Source organism: Calidris pugnax, unplaced genomic scaffold, assembly GCF_001431845.1.
Source record: "Calidris pugnax isolate Ruff unplaced genomic scaffold, ASM143184v1 scaffold54, whole genome shotgun sequence".
Lineage (NCBI taxonomy): Eukaryota > Metazoa > Chordata > Aves > Charadriiformes > Scolopacidae > Calidris > Calidris pugnax.
Window position 1 is genome coordinate 1846320 of NW_015090864.1, and position 16449 is coordinate 1862768.

Consider the following 16449-nt stretch of genomic DNA (forward strand, 5'->3'; position numbering starts at 1 on the left):
TACCCAACTGCCATTTGTAGAGCTGTGAGAAGTGATGCAAATACTTGTCTACCAAGCAATATTTAAACAGTAGTGTTTACGTGAGCCCTGCTTTATTGTGGCTGCATTTAGAAGGTTTGGGACTTAATGGTAACTCATTGACCTAAAAATATCAGGTCATCTGCACCAGGTGTATCTTTGACCTGCTGGATGCAAAGGTGATGACCATTCATTGCGAGCCCTACATCTGTAATGATCAGTCACGAGTCCAGGAATGTTTATTTATATTTGCATTTTTCTCCTTAACAACATGATTTAGAGTCTGAGGATTTAATCCTGAGCCTGTTTTTTCACTGTGACTACACTAGAGGTTTCTTTGGCTTTAGTATATTTTGCAAGAGGTCCAGTAAATTTTAGCTCTAGGCAGCCAGGGACACGTCAGCTAATTTCTGAGTGATCATTTCTGAACTGGGTGATAAGAAATGGTTTGGTTTCGTGTTGTTCATATTCATAACACTTCGCTGTCTTTGCAACCAAATGCTTCTCTGGTAATGTTACGCTTGTCTCATATTCTGAGCTAATCAGAAGAGGGAATCTATTTTCTCCTCTGCTTTCTTACAACATCAAGCACACTGGGACCGTAATGCTGGCAGAGGTCGGGCATTTTATCAGCTGTGTAGGAGAGCAACTGCCTGGGGAGCCTATGGACTCTCCTGCTCCCAGCCGTGCTGGAGACCTGAAGTCCTTGTGCCATGTGAAGTCCATGCTGTTCCCTTGTAAAGGTTGCAGTCTTTACTGCTCTCCCACACTTCTGCTCCCTCCATCTTCTGGGGCAGAAAGCTTTGCTGCTCCCTATAGCATATATTGTAAGCCATCAGCTCTTACGTGTCCCCACTCCACGTGGGGTATGCAGGGTGTGAATTGGGGCACTTTGGCTCTTTTTCATGAATTCTGTAGCTCATGCTTTTCACACGGGGAGCTGCCAGTTTCAATGAAGGATGGATCACAGTAAAGCCACATTTGAGAGGCGTCTTTCAGAGAAAATACAACATGGACATTGATAGACCACGGCACAGATTGGTGTAAACCAAGTTCATGCTTAGCTGCTCAAGTCAGTTCATACATTCCTGCAGAGGTGTAGTCAGAACGCACAGATATTTAGTGCCTTTACACTTGAATTCCTCTAGCTGAGGGCTATTCTTAGCTGCCTGCCTCAGAAACCAAAGGTTTTCAGTTCTCTCTCGAACCGGATGACTTCAGGGCTGCGTGGGGTAATGTAACACCTTTCCCCCTCTGTCGTAAGCGGAGAGCGCTTGCCTAGCTACGGTTGCTGTATTCCTCGTGTGTACGACTGTATCATGACATGCAAGTCCAGCACTCACTGGAATATGATCTAGTGTGAAAGTCAGGAGGGATTATGAGTACTTGGAGCTCTTGCTCTTTCACTGCAGAAATCCTCATCTTACTAGATTATCCCAAAGTGCAGTGGCTTTCTGAGTCTTAATTTATCCTGTTACCATTGCACTCGGAAAGCTTTTCAGGGTTCCTCTACTCCAGGGCTCTGCTGGTAGCATAAAACCTTCCCTATTTAAGGACAGTTTGAAGGTTAGATGCTCAGTGTTGAGTATTGTGATGCAGCTGTGGCTTTTTGACTTAATATTAACCGAAATGGGTGCTGCAGACCTTGGGACTGAGCCAGACTTGCAGCCAACTGAGCTGATTCTGCAATCTCGTTATTTCAAGATTCATGGTATACAGTCAAATCCTTATTTGCAGTGGACCAAAGCTCTCTGTCCTGACAATGGTTTTCCCCAGTTTGAATGGGACATCACTAACCAACTGCAGCTGAGATTGGAAATGTCATCTGGATGATAGTTTAACTTTAAAATAAATTTTGAAGACAAATTACTGGCCAATGTAAATCTTCATAAGCTGATTAAGAGGTTTGGTCCCATTTCCTATCCTGGCCAATGTAAATCACTTCATAGGCTGATTAAGAGGTTTGGTCCCATTTCCTATTACTATAAAAATGTTTAATATTAAATGTCAAGAATGCTGAGGACAAGCGAGCACCTGGGATATTCCTGCCCTCCGAACTTGAAATTCTAAATACAGCACCCATTTACACAAACTGGTTTGTAACTCATTTTTTTAGAGCACCCTTCATATTCATGATCCAAGCTGTAGATGGAAGTTAAAATTTTGGCAACCACTTTTGAATGCAAACCATGGCATGTGTTTAAGCTCTTTTAGACCCCAAATTGCTGCTTAATCTGCAAATGGGTTGATGTGTGCTTTTGAGGAGTTTTGCATCACTCAGCATGGGCCATGTACGCTGCCTTGTTAATGACACCTTGATGACAATGACACCTCCTTACATACCTTCTAGTCTCAATATAAATAGAGGAGCTCAAATTTAGAGCGTGTAAGCTGGGTTCCTGCTTTGGCTTGCTCCCTGTAGGACCTCTCTCTTTCCTGGACTGTGTGATATTGATGGGAAGCCTATGGTGTGGATCCCAGGATTGCATGTAGTGCCATGATCAGCAGTGAAGGAACTTGACCTGAACTCGCCCCTCCTCCTTGTCCTCCCAGGCAGCTGTTGCCACTCAGAGTACAGACAGGACAGAGATGGTATGCAGAGGAGAAAGTTATCAAGGAGGAGTAAAGGATGGCATTAGGAGGCTGCAGAGAAGTGACTGGGGGGAGGAAGGCAGTAGCATGGCTTATGGAAGTTGAATGTGCCCTTGTAGCCAAGAAGGCCAATGGTCTCCTGGGGTGTATTAAAAAGAGCATGGCCAGCAGGTTGAGGGAGGTCATCCTTCCCCTCTGCTCTCCCCTGGTGGGCCACATCTGGAGTACTCTGTCCAGTTCTGGGCTCCCCAGTTCAAGAAAGACAGGGAACTGCCGGACAGCCCAACAGAGGGCTACAAAGATGATCAAGGGAATGGACCATCTCTCTGATAAGGAAAGGCTGGGAAACCTGAGGCTGTTCAGCCTGGAGAATACTTGAGAGGGGAGCTCAGCAATGCTTATCAATATCTAAAGGCAGGTGTCAAGAGGATGGGGCAGACTTTTCTCAGTGGTGCCCAGTGACCAGACAAAGGGCAATGGACACAAACTGGAACACAGGAAATTCTATCTCAACATAAGGAAAAACCTCTTTATTTTGAGGCTGCCAGAGAACTGGAACAGGTTGCCCAGAGAGTGTGTGGCAATCTCGTTCTCCGGAAATATTCAAAACCCACCTGGATGCGTTCCTATCCAGCCTGCTCTGGGTGTCCCTGCTTTGGCAGGGAGGTTGAAGGAGATGACCTCTGAAGGTCCCTTCCAACCCCTGCCATTATGTGGCTGTGTGAAGGGGTTCACCATGACCTCCCAGGTCACATTAACCAGGAACCCCTATGCCTGAAGCTGGTTGAAAGAATTATCTTTCATGCTTGTGCTGCAACTGAAGGGTGATGGTGAGCCCATACACTTGCTAGTCCAGTGTTTATATTTGGAGGTTGTGCCTCTGTAACAGTGAAATTGTGGACTTCAAAGCTCAAGTTTTGGGACCCAAACAGGCAAAGGCAGCCTGTGCTAAACGCTGGGGGGTTCTTGCTATGTGATGTCAATCCTGTAGGCATACCAGAAATATTTTACAGTTCTTGTGTGGTTATTTCTTAAGGTAAATCAGTGGGAAAAAAGTGGAAGCCCATTTATTTAGGGTCTATCTGTCCTCCCACATCTCAAATGTATGTTATTATAGAAGCTAGCAGTGACCACACCAGCTGTTGGTAAAAGGAGAATCAGGTAAAACAATCATTAAAGTAATTGGTAAAAGATGCCATTTATCAGTCAGTCCTACTTAGCAAGCTGACAATTTAAGCTTTCAATGCAGATAACTAATTACTAATTAGACTGAATATCCTTTTGATGCCAACTTCATTTGTTGAGAAGGAAGTTCTAAGTGGTTCTGTGGAAGGAAATGGCTTTCAAGGCTTCATTCTTGTTGCTTTTGTTAGGGGAAGATACCTTATGGCCAGTTTTATGAAAAATTAGAGATTTCTGAGGGGAAAAAAAGTGTATTTCAAATTTTATAGCTCAGTTTTATGTATAATATAGGCCAAGTACTTTTCCATATTAAGAAGTGTATCTTTGTCATTTCTTTGGGATTGAGTTACAAAGTATTTTCTGAACACCCAGTCTTAATCTAAAATACCAAGATGTTGACAAACTCCTGTAAATAATGTGATAATTGAGGTGGCAACTCATAATTGTGGTATATTTGGTTAGTTCTAAATGTGAGGTGTAGAAACATCACAAAGGGAGAAATTTATTTTTATCTCCGTTATAAGAAATGTGAAAATGAGGCGCTGGGGCTGTCTGTGAAGACTAGTCACAGGTGTTATATGGATTGTATTTTGAGGGTGCAACAGTCTATGTGACAGAAAGAACTGCAAAGCAATGTTACTTACAAGAAATGATCTTGTAGAGCACCTACACAGAATACATGTAATATCTTCTTGTTGAAAGCTCTTTATATCTTATGCTTTTTTTTTTTTTCCTTAATATTTCCCTATTTCAGAGGCAGAAGATGCTTTTGTCAACAAGGAAAAGGTGCAGAAAGAGGTGAAAGCTGCACTATCAGAAAACGCCACGCTGAGCTGCGAGGTGGCCCAGGAGAAGACCGATGTGAAATGGTACAAGGAGGGCAAACTGATCACCTCGAGCAAGAAGTTCAAGGTGGAGTCAGAGGGCAAATCGCGTCGGCTGGTGGTGGGTCAGGTGGAGAAGAAGGATGCTGGGGAATACACCTGTGAGGCTGCTGGCCAGAAACTGACCTTCAAGATTGATGTCACAGGTAAGTGAATTTGCTCTATCTCCGTTTACATCCTGAAAAAATTGAAGGAGAGAAAAGTTCGGTGGCTTGGCAAATTCCATCTCAGGAGGCAGGGATGGAGCCCCCATTTAAATTCTGCTGGTTTACTCATGCAGTTGTGTTCAAACTATTAGATCTGTCTCCCTTTGAAAAATAAGAATGTTGTGGATTTCCATAGCTCAAGACCAGGGCAGGCTGAAGGTTATTGGGGAATTTCCCTGGATATGTGGCGGAGATGCATTGATAGCAAAATGAGAGCTCAGTAATTGCAGGACAAGTTAAAGGACTCAGAAAATCTGAGCACAAGCATTCTCTTGCAAATGCTCCTTCCTTAAATAAAGCATCTCTTGATTATGCAGGAAACCTTTTCATTATGGCCTCTGCCAACTGAAAGGAAATACTAGAACCAGTGTCAGAAGCAGTACCTGAAGAAACCAGGTCTCTTCACAATGACATTAGCAAAGACAGGATTTATCTTAGATATCCCTCGTTTGGATCTTGATAAATTTAAAGCAAATTGAGGAGTTCATATATTAGATTGCTTTTGATTCTGGCAGGGTGCAGTGCTAAGGAAATACAGTGGGGGTTGGATACTTTTAATTTGTTGGAGAAACACAGCTCTGGGACGACACACATTTGGAACATTTGGGAAATAAATTTATAGACACAGAATAGGCACATGGAGTTTATTTACCAAGAATAGATTTGCTTTTGCTGGCAAAGCAGGTTGCAGTTCTGGTGTTGTTTGAGCTATTTAATGCTTGTCCTCTTACAGCAAACAGACTTCTAAGAGACTGCATCCACTGGACATTGGGATATGTGAACTTTTTTTATGTAGATATTGGAGAATGATAGTGATGGAAAGGAAACATGCTTTGGGGGCATCTAAGTGATCTTGGACTACCAGTAAAGGAGTTCTTCACCAGCACTTGATGTTATTTAAAAGTTAAAATTCAGTTGAGAGTGTTGGCAGAGAATGGGAATGGGAAATCTATTCTGAGCACCACAATCCAAAGACTAATATGTGCGCTTGAGAAGAGTATGTTTGAAAGATTAATTTTCTAAATTTGCCCCTGTACCCTTAATTCCAGAGGCAGAAGATGCATTTGTCAACAAGGAGAAGGTGCAGAAGGAGGTGAAAGCTGCACTATCAGAAAATGCCACACTGAGGTGCGAGGTGGCCCAGGAGAAGACCGATGTCAAATGGTACAAGGAGGGCAAACTGGTCACCTCGAGCAAGAAGTTCAAGGTGGAGTCGGAGGGCAAATCTCGTCGGCTGGTGGTGGGTCGGGTGGAGAAGAAGGATGCTGGGGAGTACACCTGTGAGGCTGCTGGCCAGAAACTGACCTTCAAGATTGATGTCACAGGTGAGAGAAGATTCTGTGGCCCAGACTTCATGTTTCTGGAGTACTTAGAAAAATTAATAGTATGATATATCTTTTATGTAAAACATTATAAACCCCTGAAAACAGGGAGTCGCTTCCTTGAAAAACTTTGGAATTTACCCATCTCTGTAGGAACAGGGATATGGAAAGGAAAGTACTGCTTGCACATCTCCATCCTCACATGTTGGTGCAACCAGAACAACCCAGCAATGTAGCTGCTTCACAGTGAGTTTCAGAGCAGGGTCATGGTGAAGAGTGGTAGGGTGTCTGCAAAAGGTCTGCATGTAAAACCCAAAACAAAACCCAGAACTTCACCACAAAGCAGTTTGAATGTTCTACCAATAGATTTAGATATGTATTGTTGAGTTAGAGGCTTGGTTTTGAGTGTTGCCTGTAAACCATGATAAGGGGATTGGGTAATATCATACCTTGGAGACACTCTGAAATTCTCTTACTTTACAGAGCCAGAAGTTGTGTTTACCAACAAGGAAAAGGTGCAGAAGGAGGTAAAAGCTGCGCTGTCAGAAAATGTCACACTGAGCTGCGAGGTGGCCCGGGAGAAGACCGATGTCAAATGGTACAAGGAGGGCAAACTGATCACCTCAAGCAAGAAGTTCAAGGTGGAGTCGGAGGGCAAATCGCGTCGGCTGGTGGTGGGTCACTCTCTCTTTTCAGAACCAGAAATTGTGTTTACAAATAAGGAGAAGGTGCAGAAGGAGGTAAAAGCTGCGCTGTCAGAAAATGTCACACTGAGCTGCGAGGTGGCCCAGGAGAAGACTGATGTGAAATGGTACAAGGAGGGCAAACTGATCACCTCGAGCAAGAAGTTCAAGGTGGAGTCAGAGGGCAAATCTCGTCGGCTGGTGGTGGGTCAGGTGGAGAAGAAAGATGCTGGGGAGTACACCTGTGAGGCTGGTGGCCAGAAACTGACCTTCAAGATTGATGTCCCAGGTAAGAGAAGATTCTTTCTCCCAGCTTTCCTACTTCTAGATTATTTAGAATAATGAATATTGCTTCATATGAATTTTTCCTCTTACGCTTCAAATTTTTGGAGAACATCATTGAGGTGACCTGGCTCTGATGTCACGGGTGAGAGAAGATTCTTTCTCCCAGCATTCCTATTTCTGGAATGTCTAGAAAAATGAATATTATTATATCTTTTATGTAAAACATTATAAACCCCTGAAAACAGGGAGCTGCATCCTTGAAAAACTTTGGAATTTACCCATCTCTGTAGGAACAGGGATATGGAAAGGAAAGTACTGCTTGCACATCTCCATCCTCACATGTTGGCGCAACCAGAACAAACTTAGTAATGCCACTGCTTCTCAGTGAATTTCAGAGCAGGGTCATGGTGAAGACTGGTAGGCATTACCTAAGGTCTGCGTGCAAAACCCAAAACAAACAACAAAAATTCACCACAAAGCTGGTTGAGTTCTACCAGTAGCTTTAGATGTGTATTGTTGAGTCAGAGGCTTGGTTTTGTGTGTTACCTGTAAGTCATGATAAGGGGATTGGGTAATGTCACATTTTGCAGACATTCTAAAATTCTCCTTCTTTACAGAACCAGAAGTTGTGTTTACCAACAAGGAAAAGGTGCAGAAAGAGGTGAAAGCTGCACTGTCAGAAAATGTCACGCTGAGCTGCGAGGTGGCCCAGGAGAAGACCGATGTGAAATGGTACAAGGAGGGCAAACTGATCACCTCGAGCAAGAAGTTCAAGGTGGAGTCGGAGGGCAAATCTCGTCGGCTGGTGGTGGGTCAGGTGGAGAAGAAAGATGCTGGGGAGTACACCTGTGAGGCTGCTGGCCAGAAACTGACCTTCAAGATTGATGTCACAGGTGAGAGAAGATTCTTTATCCCAGCATTTTTATTTCTGGAATATCTAGCAAAATGAATATTATTATGTATTTCATGTAAAACATTTTAAACCCCCGAAAACAGGGAGCTGCGTCCTTGAAAAACTTTGGAATTTACCCGCACACCTCTGTAGGAACAGGGCCACAAATAGGAAAGTAGTGATTCCACATCTCCATCCTCACATGTTGGTGCAACTAGAACAACTCAGCAATGCCTCTGCTTCTCAGTGAATTTCAGATCCCCAGTGGTAGGGTTTGCCTACAGTTTGCATGCAAAACCCAAAACAAACCACAAAAACTCACCACAAAGCTGGTTGAATGTTCTACCAGTAGATTTAGATGTGTATTGTCAAGTCAGTGGCTTGGTTTTGTGTGTTACCTGTACGCCATGATAAGGGGATTGGGTAACATCATATTTTGGAGACATTCTAAAATTCTCTTACTTTACAGAGCCAGAAGTTGTGTTTACCAACAAGGAAAAGGTGCAGAAAGAGGTAAAAGCTGCACTATCAGAAAACGCCACGCTGAGCTGTGAGGTGGCCCAGGAGAAGACCGATGTCAAATGGTACAAGGAGGGCAAACTGATCACCTCAAGCAAGAAGTTCAAGGTGGAGTCGGAGGGCAAATCGCGTCGGCTGGTGGTGGGTCAGGTGGAGAAGAAAGATGCTGGGGAGTACACCTGTGAGGCTGCTGGCCAGAAACTGACCTTCAAGATTGATGTCCCAGGTGAGAGAAGATTCTTTCTCCCAGCATTCCTATTTCTGGAATATCTGGAAAAATGAATATTGTTATATCATTTATGTAAAACATTATAAACCCCTGAAAACAGGGAGCTGCATCCTTGAAAAACTTTGGGAGACACCCACCTCTGTAAGAACAGGCCCACAAATAGGAAAGTAGTGGTTCCACATGTCCATCTTCACACGTTGGTGCAACCAGAACAAACTTAGTAATGCCTCTGCTTCTCAGTGAATTTCAGAGCAGAGTCATGGTGAAGACTGGTAGGATTTGCCTAAGGTCTGCATGCAAAACCCAAAACAAACCACAAAAATTCACCACAAAGCTGGTTGAATGTTCTACCAGTAGATTTAGATGTGTATTGTCAAGTCAAAGACTTGGTTTTGTGTGTTACCTGTACGCCATGATAAGGGGATTGGGTAATGTCATATTTTGGAGGCATTCTAAAATTCTCCTTCTTTACAGAGCCAGAAGTTGTGTTTACCAACAAGGAAAAGGTGCAGAAAGAGGTGAAAGCTGCACTATCAGAAAATGTCACACTGAGCTGTGAGGTGGCCCAGGAGAAGACCGATGTCAAATGGTTCAAGGAGGGGAAACTGATCACCTCGAGCAAGAAGTTCAAGGTGGAGTCGGAGGGCAAATCTCGTCGGCTGGTGGTGGGTCAGGTGGAGAAGAAGGATGCTGGGGAGTACACCTGTGAGGCTGCTGGCCAGAAACTGACCTTCAAGATTGATGTCACAGGTGAGAGAAGATTCTTTATCCCAGCATTTTTATTTCTGGAATATCTAGCAAAATGAATATTATTATGTATTTCATGTAAAACATTATAAACCCCCGAAAACAGGGAGCTGCATCCTTGAAAAACTTTGGGAGTCACTATCACTGTAGGAACAGGGCCACAAATAGGAAAGTAGTGATTCCACATCTCCATCCTCACATGTTGGTGCAACTAGAACAACTCAGCAATGCCTCTGCTTCTCAGTGAATTTCAGATCCCCAGTGGTAGGGTTTGCCTACAGTTTGCATGCAAAACCCAAAACAAACCACAAAAACTCACCACAAAGCAGGTTTAATGTTCTACCAGTAGATTTAGATGTGTATTGTCAAGTCAGTGGCTTGGTTTTGTGTGTTACCTATAAGCCATGATAAGGGAATTGGGTAACACCATACCTTGGAGACCCTCTGAAATTCTCTTACTTTACAGAGCCAGAAGTTGTGTTTACCAACAAGGAAAAGGTGCAGAAAGAAGTGAAAGCTGCACTATCAGAAAACGTCACACTGAGCTGCGAGGTGGCCCAGGAGAAGACCGATGTGAAATGGTACAAGGAGGGCAAACTGATCACCTCGAGCAAGAAGTTCAAGGTGGAGTCGGAGGGCAAATCGCGTCGGCTGGTGGTGGGTCAGGTGGAGAAGAAGGATGCTGGGGAGTACACCTGTGAGGCTGCTGGCCAGAAACTGACCTTCAAGATTGATGTCACAGGTGAGAGAAGATTCTTTATCCCAGCATTTTTATTTCTGGAATATCTAGCAAAATGAATATTATTATGTATTTCATGTAAAACATTATAAACCCCCGAAAACAGGGAGCTGCATCCTTGAAAAACTTTGGGAGTCACTATCACTGTAGGAACAGGGCCACAAATAGGAAAGTAGAGATTCCACATCTCCATCCTCACATGTTGGTGCAACCAGAACAACTCAACAATGGCTCTGCTTCTCAGTGAATTTCAGAACCCCAGTGGTAGGGTTTGCCTACAGTCTGCATGCAAAACCCAAAACAAACCACAAAAATTCACCACAAAGCTGGTTGAATGTTCTACCAGTAGATTTAGATGTGTATTGTCAAGTCAAAGACTTGGTTTTGTGTGTTACCTATAAGCCATGATAAGGGAATTGGGTAACACCATACCTTGGAGACCCTCTGAAATTCTCTTACTTTACAGAGCCAGAAGTTGTGTTTACCAACAAGGAAAAGGTGCAGAAAGAAGTGAAAGCTGCACTATCAGAAAACGTCACACTGAGCTGCGAGGTGGCCCAGGAGAAGACCGATGTGAAATGGTACAAGGAGGGCAAACTGATCACCTCGAGCAAGAAGTTCAAGGTGGAGTCAGAGGGCAAATCTCGTCAGCTGGTGGTGGGTCAGGTGGAGAAGAAAGATGCTGGGGAGTACACCTGTGAGGCTGCTGGCCAGAAACTGACCTTCAAGATTGATGTCACAGGTGAGAGAAGATTCTTTCTCCCAGCATTCCTATTTCTGGAATATCTGGAAAAATGAATATTGTTATATCATTTATGTAAAACATTATAAACCCCTGAAAACAGGGAGCTGCATCCTTGAAAAACTTTGGGAGACACCCACCTCTGTAGGAACAGGCCCACAAATAGGAAAGTAGTGGTTCCACATCTCCATCTTCACACGTTGGTGCAACCAGAACAAACTTAGTAATGCCTCTGCTTCTCAGTGAATTTCAGAGCAGAGTCATGGGGAAGACTGGTAGGATTTGCCTAAGGTCTGCATGCAAAACCCAAAACAAACCACAAAAACTCACCACAAAGCTGGTTGAATGTTCTACCAGTAGATTTAGATGTGTATTGTCAAGTCAGTGGCTTGGTTTTGTGTGTTACCTGTACGCCATGATAAGGGGATTGGGTAACATCATATTTTGGAGACATTCTAAAATTCTCTTACTTTACAGAGCCAGAAGTTGTGTTTACCAACAAGGAAAAGGTGCAGAAAGAAGTGAAAGCTGCACTATCAGAAAACGTCACACTGAGCTGCGAGGTGGCCCAGGAGAAGACCGATGTGAAATGGTACAAGGAGGGCAAACTGATCACCTCGAGCAAGAAGTTCAAGGTGGAGTCAGAGGGCAAATCTCGTCAGCTGGTGGTGGGTCAGGTGGAGAAGAAAGATGCTGGGGAGTACACCTGTGAGGCTGCTGGCCAGAAACTGACCTTCAAGATTGATGTCACAGGTGAGAGAAGATTCTTTCTCCCAGCATTCCTATTTCTGGAATATCTGGAAAAATGAATATTGTTATATCATTTATGTAAAACATTATAAACCCCTGAAAACAGGGAGCTGCATCCTTGAAAAACTTTGGGAGACACCCACCTCTGTAAGAACAGGCCCACAAATAGGAAAGTAGTGGTTCCACATGTCCATCTTCACACGTTGGTGCAACCAGAACAAACTTAGTAATGCCTCTGCTTCTCAGTGAATTTCAGAGCAGAGTCATGGTGAAGACTGGTAGGATTTGCCTAAGGTCTGCATGCAAAACCCAAAACAAACCACAAAAATTCACCACAAAGCTGGTTGAATGTTCTACCAGTAGATTTAGATGTGTATTGTCAAGTCAAAGACTTGGTTTTGTGTGTTACCTGTACGCCATGATAAGGGGATTGGGTAATGTCATATTTTGGAGGCATTCTAAAATTCTCCTTCTTTACAGAGCCAGAAGTTGTGTTTACCAACAAGGAAAAGGTGCAGAAAGAGGTGAAAGCTGCACTATCAGAAAATGTCACACTGAGCTGTGAGGTGGCCCAGGAGAAGACCGATGTCAAATGGTTCAAGGAGGGGAAGCTGATCACCTCGAGCAAGAAGTTCAAGGTGGAGTCGGAGGGCAAATCGCGTCGGCTGGTGGTGGGTCAGGTGGAGAAGAAGGATGCTGGGGAGTACACCTGTGAGGCTGCTGGCCAGAAACTGACCTTCAAGATTGATGTCACAGGTGAGACACCTCTTGACTTACAGTAGAATATCATAAAGTAATATTTTTAATAACTGTTATAGAAAGACTCTGTTGTAATAGTCTGGCTTTGTTGCATCCTGTAGAGTTCACCTGATTTTCTGTATCTGCTTGCCTGGACTTGTAGAAATGGGAATATTTGGCTCTAGCACAGCACAAAGACCCATCTCATTTTTATTCTGTGGATATAATATTGCAGATATAAATATAATAAAAATAATTATCAATATATTATTCAGATACCTCCTGTTTCTGGGATCCCAAAGGTTAATTGTTGTGCGCTGAACCTCTTGAAAGGAAGGAGCCATTCAAAAACCCATTTGTTTTTAGACTTACAATCCCATTTCTGAAAATCAAGAGGCTGGAAAATGCTTTGACATTTACAATTTTGGCATTGACACTCATCAAGATAGGTTGAAAACTCAGCCCTTTTTCTGAATTTGTGCTGTTGCATGTTTGCCATCTCAGCCTTCTGAGATGCCTTAACTCTTTTGCCAGGTGCTAAATGTCCCTTTGCCAGGAAAGATTCCCAGCAATCAGTCTTTTGGAACAGGATTCACAAGGTGCCCAATGAACTTTAAGCATGTTCTGAAGGGAGTGTTGGCTCTGCAAAAAGCCTTGCGTACCTTGCCAGCCATGATTCTGGCCTCCCTGAGCACTAGAGGGAGATTGTAATTCCTTTGTCCCTTTGAAAGTCATGTTTGTGACAGTGGAAGAGACCCAGAAGCCCATAGTGTTATATTTGTGACCTTCACATGACCTTCACGTTTCACTATAGGTCCTAAGTAAAAGGAATTTGTGAGCTTCTGGTGAAATGCAGGAGAAGATCAGAATTAAATGTTTTTTGCATGGTGGCTTGCAACCGTAACACTGATGTCAAGGAACTTCGTGGTCCTCTCCATTCCTAGGCTCTTGCTTCCCTAGTTTCCAAATTGTGATTCGATCACACAGAAAGGTAGATATTGCCCAGTGAAGGCAATCAGTTTTGGCAAGTGGCAACCTAAATATTTTCCAAACGTCTGCAGAGAAGCCTGTAAGACTGATCTCCTTTTAATCCCTCAATCCATATTTTCTTCCTTTTCTGCATTCAGAGCCCAAACCTGCATTTATAAACCAGGAAAAAGTCCAGAAGGAGGTGAACGCTGTCCTGACAGAAAGTGCCACCCTCAGCTGTGAGGTAGCACAGGACGCAACCGAAGTGAAATGGTACAAGGATGGAAGACTCCTCGTTTCCTCTAGAAAATTCAAAATAGAAACTGTGGGCAAAACCCGGCGCCTGGTTATAGAGCAGCTGGAGAAGAAAGATGCTGGAGAATACACCTGTGAGGCTGCAGGCCAGAAGCTGACCTTCAAGTTGGAACCCACTGGTGAGTACTCATTTTGAGGATCTAAAGAGGAATCTGTGTGGCTTAGAGGAAAGCTGGATACTCCCTACCCAGTGGCCATTGTGCAGCTACTATTTCCCCTGGAGAAACGTCAGTGAACCACATCACACATTAATTTGGCCTTTTTAATCTAGCAGAGTAGAGGTGGGAAGTCTGGCTGAAGAGTTTTTTTGGCTAGGGAAATGCTGTGTAGTTTTTTTGCTTATCTCTTTCGCACACCCCATCAACCAACCTGTTTCAGTGGTGGGGAGCTGAAAGTAGAGGTGGGAAGACTTGAAAAGCATCAGTAGAGCTGTGGAGAACGGTCGCTAAGAAAAGCTGGGCAGTTTTGGGGCAAAGTGCTGTACAAGATAGAGAAAAGGCCAAGGGGGAGGTAGTAGAGCAAACAAAAGAAAAAAGGAAACAGAAAAAAGAAAAAAGGTAACAGAAAAAAGAAAAAAGGTTTACTGTACTAACATTTCTTCTTAATTTCATCTAAAATCCTAAAAATGGGAGAGGAAAGAATTATACAGGTAATTTTACTTCTAAAAATGAGTGGGTGTTTTTTTTTTTTGTGGGCAGCACCTAATATATATTTGCATTTTCTTTCCTTTGCTTCTCCTCTAAGCAGAAGTTCTGGGTTACCTGACAGATCATGTTCATTCTTCCTGCTCAGCAAAAGATTACACCAGGCACAAATATTCAGCCACATTCCCTGGGTCATTGCAGATTATGGATGAGCTGGTGATATGAGTCATGAAGCGAGAGCAATAGAAAGTTGCTGTGTTAAGGGATTTGATTATTATTAGTTTGCCTATTTTAATGTCTTTTCTAGAACCAGAGGCTAAATTTGAAAAGAAAGTTGTCCAGAAAGAGCCTCTCATTGTTCAAGAACATGAAAGCATCACACTGACTACTTCAGTAACGCCTGAAACTGCTGCCGTAAAGTGGTTCAAGGATGGAACAGAAATCAAAGCGAGCAAGAAATATGAGATTAAGAGTGAGGGGGCATCCAGGACCCTGACGGTGAAGCTGGCTGAGAGCACAGACACCGCTGTGTACACTTGCCAGACAAAGAACGACAAGCAGGAATTCAAAGTACAGGTGAAAGGTGAGCAGAGCGCAGCACACACACCGTGTCCCAACCCAACAGCTACGTTTCCCTCACAGTAGGATGAAGGTGAAGTCTAAACTCTAAAACTGTTCCAACCTCAAGGCTTAAATTGCTGTTGCAAGTTACTGTGGCTGCCCCACTATGGGGCAACGAAATTCTTCTGCTTCCGAATACCCAATTTTTGTCTTTTGCTGGCCACTCGGGGGAGAAGAACCTCAGCTCTTCCCCAGGCTGCTCATCAGCATGACAAAGCTGCTGAGGATGTAGAGGAATGTTGAGTGATAAAAAGGTTTGTGAGTTAGTTCTGTGGGGAAACAGGACCTGTCTGGTATCCTCTTCTGTTCCTGGGATGGTGCTGTTGCCTAGTCAAGGCTAAGGCTATAAATTGACAAGAAGGATGAAGTGCAGTTAGTCCACAGATGGAGATGATGGAGTGATGTCCCAGAGTAAAGCCCTGGTCCTTTCTCTTCAGACACCCACACTAGAGATGTGCACCTGAGGTGCACCCACTGAGCTCCCTTTGGAGTTGTTAGAGAAGAGTGGTTGCTAGTAGGTCATGATACATCTGACCTATTGAAGTGTCTCCTTCAGGATGAAAGAAATCACACCGTGGATTTCTCAGACTGCATTCACTGTCTTCAATCAAAAAAGAGATAAAGGTGGCTTATGTATCCGTACAGATTTTTATACTTAGAAAAAACAGGCTCCGATGTTAAAACACCACACGGTCTCATCACACAAAAGATGAGAACAAATGGAAGGCAATACCCAATCATGTTTTAAAACACTGTTCTTGCTTTACGGAATGACAGTGATATTAAAATACTGTATCAGAGGAATCTTCCTAAATTTCCACCTTTCTGGTTTGCTTCTCTCTACCCTGGTCCTCAAACAAATTCTGGGGTTGTTTTTTCCTTTCATTTAATTACCATTATTATTTTTAAAGTTTTCCAGAACTATTTTCTTAGAACAAGTTTATTATCTTTCTCTTTCTTATAATTTTTTCATCTTCTGCCTCTCAGAAATCCCAGTGAAGTTTGCTAAAAAACTTGAAGCTGTTAATGCCGAGATCGGAGGCAGCGTCTCTTTGACCTGCGACGTGAGCCACGCCAAAGGGAAGGTGGTGTGGCGCAGGAATGGAGTTGAGATCAAGCCCAGCAAGCGTTTCCAGATTCATGAGGAAGGGGTCAAACGAACCCTGACCATAACAGGGATCCGGGCTGAGGATGAGGGAGAGTATTCCTGCGAGTCCAGAGATGATAAAAGCAGCGTTACCATCACCCCCAAAGGTATGTCTCTAATGGTGACCACGTAGAGGGCTTCCTTGGGTTTTGTCCTCAGCCATAACAGCCCTGCAAAGCTGAGTTTGTTCATGTGTTTGTGAGGTCTCCTGTTTGGACAAAAAAA

General features: G+C 43.6%; 1 protein-coding gene across 1 annotated transcript in view; it reads left to right on the plus strand.

Annotated features, from left to right (window-relative positions):
* Positions 1 to 16449, plus strand: part of OBSCN (obscurin, cytoskeletal calmodulin and titin-interacting RhoGEF) — a 201805-nt gene that overhangs the window by 34638 nt on the left and 150718 nt on the right. Inside the window, exons 12-23 of the mRNA XM_014944927.1 lie at positions 4547 to 4822; positions 5932 to 6207; positions 7790 to 8065; positions 8534 to 8809; positions 9287 to 9562; positions 10026 to 10301; positions 10765 to 11040; positions 11518 to 11793; positions 12271 to 12546; positions 13656 to 13931; positions 14764 to 15039; positions 16065 to 16331. Of these exons, the coding sequence (XP_014800413.1) occupies positions 4547 to 4822; positions 5932 to 6207; positions 7790 to 8065; positions 8534 to 8809; positions 9287 to 9562; positions 10026 to 10301; positions 10765 to 11040; positions 11518 to 11793; positions 12271 to 12546; positions 13656 to 13931; positions 14764 to 15039; positions 16065 to 16331 (3303 nt within the window). The remainder of the gene's footprint in view (positions 1 to 4546; positions 4823 to 5931; positions 6208 to 7789; positions 8066 to 8533; positions 8810 to 9286; positions 9563 to 10025; positions 10302 to 10764; positions 11041 to 11517; positions 11794 to 12270; positions 12547 to 13655; positions 13932 to 14763; positions 15040 to 16064; positions 16332 to 16449) is intronic.